The sequence below is a fragment of the Sinocyclocheilus grahami genome, unplaced genomic scaffold (assembly GCF_001515645.1).
Source record: "Sinocyclocheilus grahami isolate Dianchi unplaced genomic scaffold, SAMN03320097.WGS_v1.1 scaffold615.1, whole genome shotgun sequence".
Taxonomy (NCBI): Eukaryota; Metazoa; Chordata; class Actinopteri; order Cypriniformes; family Cyprinidae; genus Sinocyclocheilus; species Sinocyclocheilus grahami.
The window spans coordinates 618794-624578 of record NW_015505794.1 but is presented as its reverse complement, the minus strand read 5'-3'; the positions used below and the strand labels follow the sequence as shown (position 1 = coordinate 624578).

The 5785-nt window shown below is 37.3% G+C and overlaps 1 protein-coding gene across 4 annotated transcripts in view; it reads left to right on the top strand.

The window, feature by feature from the left end:
• The window catches only part of LOC107557714 (zinc transporter ZIP13), a 15741-nt gene extending 10196 nt beyond the window's left edge, over positions 1–5545 (top strand). For all 4 annotated transcript variants that reach the window (XM_016241232.1, XM_016241235.1, XM_016241234.1 and 1 more), the window contains 6 exons: positions 1403–1531; positions 1700–1789; positions 2531–2581; positions 2797–2929; positions 4122–4221; positions 4343–5545. In XM_016241232.1, coding sequence (XP_016096718.1) covers positions 1403–1531; positions 1700–1789; positions 2531–2581; positions 2797–2929; positions 4122–4221; positions 4343–4418 — 579 coding nt within the window. In that variant the 3' untranslated portion in view covers positions 4419–5545. The remainder of the gene's footprint in view (positions 1–1402; positions 1532–1699; positions 1790–2530; positions 2582–2796; positions 2930–4121; positions 4222–4342) is intronic.
• The last annotated feature ends 240 nt before the right edge of the window (positions 5546–5785 follow it).

Below are 5785 nucleotides of genomic sequence, written 5' to 3'. Positions count from 1 at the left end.
CCCCCCCCCCCCCCTTTCCTTCCCTTCTAATTGTAACTTTTAATTGGACTTGGTCTATGACTTGAATCTGTTTGTGAATGCCTATGTCTGAGTTTTCTTCCTTGCTTACGGGAGACCTGGGAGTTTGATTGATAGCCTCTGCTCTGTTTGGGTAGCTATAAATAGCATCTAGCAGGAAGCAGCTGCCACCAGCATTCCATCAGCAGACAGACGGGCCACAGAAGTCAGCCACGGTGCACAGAAACCACAGCTGAGAAGCCTTCCAGACTGTGGGCTAGAACAGGGAGGAAGCGTCTAGTTCTGTTATTACAATCTAAAATACCTGCTGCTATAAAGGACGATTGTTTTCTCACCGTCAGCCTTTGTCAGCCATTTCTGTCTCCTCAACCCGTGGAAAGAATTTTGTGAATTTAGAAGCAGAAATGTTTTTAATGACACAAATGCTTACATTTTTGGTAATGTTCTGTAGAAAGCTGTAGGAGCTTAACTAAGTGTTATAAGTGTGCTGATGAGTTGATCTGTTTGATTTAAGAATAAAAAAATTATTTCAGGGGTTTTTTTACTGCTTAGTCTACAGAGTAGCGGTGTGCTGTACATTCCCACAAAACATTTTCCTCCGTTTATAAAAGTGAATGGAACATGTTTATAGCAGTGTACTTATAATAGGTAGCACTGTGAATGAATGTTTAAAATATGCAGTACTGGCACATAAAATTGCACTAAATTAGGATTGTTGGGGGGGGGAGTTCGTATACAAAACTGTTTAAAAGTTTAGGGTTTGGTAAGATTTTGAAATCTTTTTAAAATAAGTCTCTTATTCTCATCAAGGCTGTATTAATTTTTTTTTTTTTTTTCAAAAAATACAGTAAAAACTAATATTGTGAATTGTTACCGTTTAAAATGACTGATTACATACTGATGATATATTATTATTTTAAAAATACAATTTCAGCATCCATTATTTCTGTCTTCAGTGTCACATGATCTTTTTCTAATATGCAGATTTTGTGCTCAAGAAACATTTCTTAATGTGAAAAACAGTTGTGTTGCTTAATATTAATGTGGAAAGTGTGACACATTTTTCTTCTATAATTATTTGAATAGAAAATGGAAAAACGGCATTTATTTGAAATGGAAATCTTTCGTAACAATGTCAAACTCTTTATTGTCACTTTTGATCACTTTAATGAATCCTTGCTAAATCAGTGTTAATTAATCAATCAATCAATCTTGCTGACCCCAAACTTTTGAATAGTAGTGTACCTGGTTAATTTTTCTTGGTATCCGATTTAATCTTGATTTGATAGTAGGTTAAATTGTCTATTTGCTCTTGAATGCTGTGAAATGAGACCCAGATTTGTTAGAAAGACTTACTGTGGTGTTCTCTCTCTTTCCAAACTAGTCATCTTCAACAGATCTGAGCAGTGAGGTCTCTGTGTCCCCACAAACAAATGGCATCTGCTCAAACAACAACTCCGACTCCAAGCCAAAGACTGACCTCAGCCTTTACACAGAGCCAAAGAAAATAAAGGTAAGCTGCACACACAAATCATGCCTTGTGCACATTAAAAGGTCTAAGTGGTTATTCGATTATTAGAGACAAGTACTAGGACAGTTTCCTTGGAAGCAATCATACAGCATTTGTAAAGTGTCTGTTACCTATTATCTTTTCTCTTACATTGTTTCTTTATTTTTTCAGACAAGTGGTTATCTAAACCTTCTTGCTAACTGCATTGATAACTTCACTCATGGGCTTGCAGTGGCAGGAAGCTTCTTAGTAAGCCGAAAGGTAAGAGCAAACAGAGATCAATCCCATATAAATGAGATTCAGCCTTCAGTTTTACTACTACAGAACTCAATAAAGTAATGCTGAAGGAAAGCCAGCTAGCACCGCCTGCTATAGAGTGCACAATTAATGACTAGTTCATATCTTTGCTTAATGTGAACAGGTCTGTGTAGGGCAGTTGGATGTCTGGTAATTATGACTTCATGTGCTTTATAAATAGATTCAGAGTTCCTGTGTAAATATAATGTGGTTTGGCCACTTTTAAGCATTTTAAACCTTAAACTGATCGCATCCCCCATAATTCTTTTGGTCAGTGGTGATCATTACAAACAGTGAGATAGAGATGTTTATGTGATGTGTGAGAATATTTATAGTGCAGCAGTATTTACATGGCTTTGTGAAGTTGAAGTCCAGGTGGAGAAGCAGAAGGCTCCCAGCATGCGTGGGGAGGGAGTTTCAGAGGAAACTTGCACTGAAAAACACACGGTTTACACATTTGCTCACTGGCCTGGACATACATATTTGGCTGCAGAAATGCAAGGAAGAGTATTGATGGAGAACTGTGCCATTGTACGGTTTTTGCTACCTCCCCCATAGCTTCTGTTGACATTCAGTTAAACATATGTGGCAAATAAACATTGTCTGGATTATAAAATATGGTTTTGCTGCCCTACCATGGTTGAATTAGAAAACAAGCGTATACTGCAATATATTTACAATACCTTATTTTACTTGTCCTAACAGGTCGGTTTCTTAACAACATTTGCTATTCTGCTTCATGAGATCCCTCATGAGGTACGTATCTCAGTATCTTTCTCTCTTTCTCTGTCTCTTGAGTTTCAACCAGGTAATTAGTATACAGGAGCAATGCATGTCATTTTTTCAGTTTATTATTAGTGACTTGGAATGAGCAAGGAATCATTACTGCATGTGAAATGTCTCAATACTTTATAGTACTCAATACTTACCCATTTCTGTTGCTGTGCACACATTTCTGTCTTCATGGAAAGGTGGGAGATTTTGCCATTCTGCTGCGAGCAGGATTTGACCGCTGGAAAGCTGTCCGTATGCAGCTCTCTACAGCGTTAGGAGGAGTCCTGGGGGCATGTTTTGCTCTTTGCTCCCAGTCACAGCATGGGGCAGGTGAGACACCACAGTCCTCAGACATCTCTCTTCTCTCAGTCTATACACTACTGTTCAAAGATTTAGGGCCAGTATGATTTTTCTAATAAAAACAAAAAATGAAAACGTGTATTTAGTAAGAAAGCAATAAATAATGTTATTTCAAATAATTGCTGTTCTTTTTAACTTACTTTTCATCAAAGAACACTGAAGAAAAATGATCATGGTTTCCACAGAATTAAGCACAACTATTTTTAACACTGATAATGATAATAAATCTTTATTGTGAACCAAATCAGCATATTCGAATGATTTCTGAAGACTGATAATAATGTAATGGAGTAATGGTTGCTGAGAATAGAAAGCACTTGTTTTAAATTGTAATATTTCATATTACTGTTTTTACAGTAGTTTAAATAAATGCAACCTTTGTGAGCATTAAGCCTGAGACACACTGCACAATTTTCGGCTGTCCCAGATGAATCGTGGCGATTTCTGTGATTGTGACCCCTAATCTGTGGTCCTATGTCGCACAGTGAGAGAGGTTCAAAGACGGCCGTTGTCATGGTCTTGCGACCAAAGATAGCATACGATAATTTTAGTGTCAGTGTCAGAAATTCAGCATGATCATCGCACAGTGTGTTTACTGCTATGACCCACGTTTACTGACCAGCCAATAAAAATGTGACATGAAATCAACACAACATTGTGCTAAAACACAAAACTGCTTACCTCAGGCTCCTCCACTTTTTTTTCAGCGCACAAAAACTACAACTGCCTAAGTGTGATTTCATCATGCTCTTTTTGTTTGCCACTAGCGCATGCTGATGACATTTTATTCTTCTATAGTAACGTGCGTCGTATCGTACGAGTCAGTAGGTGTCATCATCGTACAGTCTACATGCATGTCGTACCCAAGTTTATTAGATCCATGTCGCACAATGTGATATTGCTATAATCGTGCAGTCTGTATAAGGCTTAAGAGATGCATTTTATCTTTAAGCTTTTTCATGTTTCTTCTGATTGTCAGCATTTGCTGTTGTTTGCAATGTTGTTCTTCCTTATTTGTGACTTGTTGCCATCCCATGCCTAACATGACAATTAGCAGCTACTGATACTTAATAAATAAATGAGTGTTTTTATTTGTGGAAAACTCATAAGCACATTATCAAACACATTCTTCAGTGTTGGTTCTGCTCATGTGTCTTTCTAGAGAATGCCACTGCCTGGATCCTGCCCTTCACCTCAGGTGGCTTTCTCTACATTGCGTTGGTCAATGTTGTACCTGATCTGCTACAGGAGACCAACCCTAGGTAAGGTGTCCACTTCCCTGAGAATGGGGTCGTTCTGTCTGTTTGTCTCCCACAGTAAAATCCTGCCATACTTCACATTAAATAAACTGAATGTCCATGATCGTGTACCCTGTTCCCACAGGAACTCCATTCTACAGGTTCTGCTGTTGTTTTGTGGGATAGCAGTCATGGCTCTTCTCTCAGTCGTCATGGACTAGCCACAGATGAGCACTGCTTTTATCAAGGGGCATTTAGAGTGCTACCTAGCATGTTGGAGGACTTAGGGGCAGTTCACTCCACTGGTTATGCTTTAAATTATTTTTGTCACCCCCCAAAGACCATGTGAGGAAAGACCTAAGAAAAAAACAGCCTTGACAATCAGGTGTTTGAATCTGTATCCATGTGATTTTAGCCTTATCCTTCATACACTTGTGTCCGGATTAAAACTGAGCTCATGCCTGAAGTTGAAAATTGAAGGGAAATACAGGTTTGTGCAAAAGGTGCTCCAAAATAACAGTGGTACAATAACATTTGGTACTATTTTGTATTCTTGTTCATGTTTCTGACGTTTTTTTTTTTTTTGTGTGAAACACATTTCCAATGTCAGTAGGTTACATCAATGTGATTTGCTTCAATTGTATGGAATACTGCACATGCAGGTTTCACAAGTCAACACTTTATCGTTTATTAAGAGACGAGCACATATGCTTACATAATCAGATTTTTGATGGTCATCATTACGTTTCTATAATCTAATACTGCTTCACTTTTATAAGTCTTTCTGTTGAAGTTAAATCTATACAAGTTCATTTTATGCTTCATTTGCTCAAGACATCCACACTTTGCATGACTATATATTCCTAATTGCACATACATCAATGAACACACTCCTGTTGTCAAACACGTTTGAAATACTTAACTGGCCTTATTTTAAGGTATTCCTCAGTTATTTTTAAAATTGGGATGTCTGTCTTTTCATACAGTGTTTAGTCTTGTTACTGATTGTGTCCTGATAGCCACTACACTGCTACATTTTAGCTTTAATTTACTGATTTTCTGTACAGTTCATTGTGGTTCTGGCATTGCAATACACAGTTTTGAGTGATTTAGTATTGATGGATTCATAAGCAGACACTTTGTTTACTTAACTGACTTGGTGCCATTTCAATCACATTTTTAAAAAGATAAAATAGTTGATAAATAGATTGTCTGTTTAAGAGTTTTGTATATGGAATGTTACTGAAAAGAATGTTCTGAACGTGTCACATGGCAGGTCAGAACAATCTTTGTCAGATTGTAAATATTTGAAAAGAGATTATATATATTTATTCTGTAAACAATGCCACGTTGAAAGAAAAATGTTTAACTTTTAAGTCCTCCCAATGTTATATTTGAAATAAATAAATAGTACAGTTTGATTTCAAGCTGTTGTGACGTCTGATTTATGTGTGTGCAGCTTTTACTTGTAGGGGTAGCACTGCTCCCAGCATTGTGTTCCTTGTAGAAATGTATTAATCAGTTCAGCTGACAGATCTAAATCATTTGCTCACCTCCTAGCAAAGTGTCTCTTCTCTCTACTGCTGAA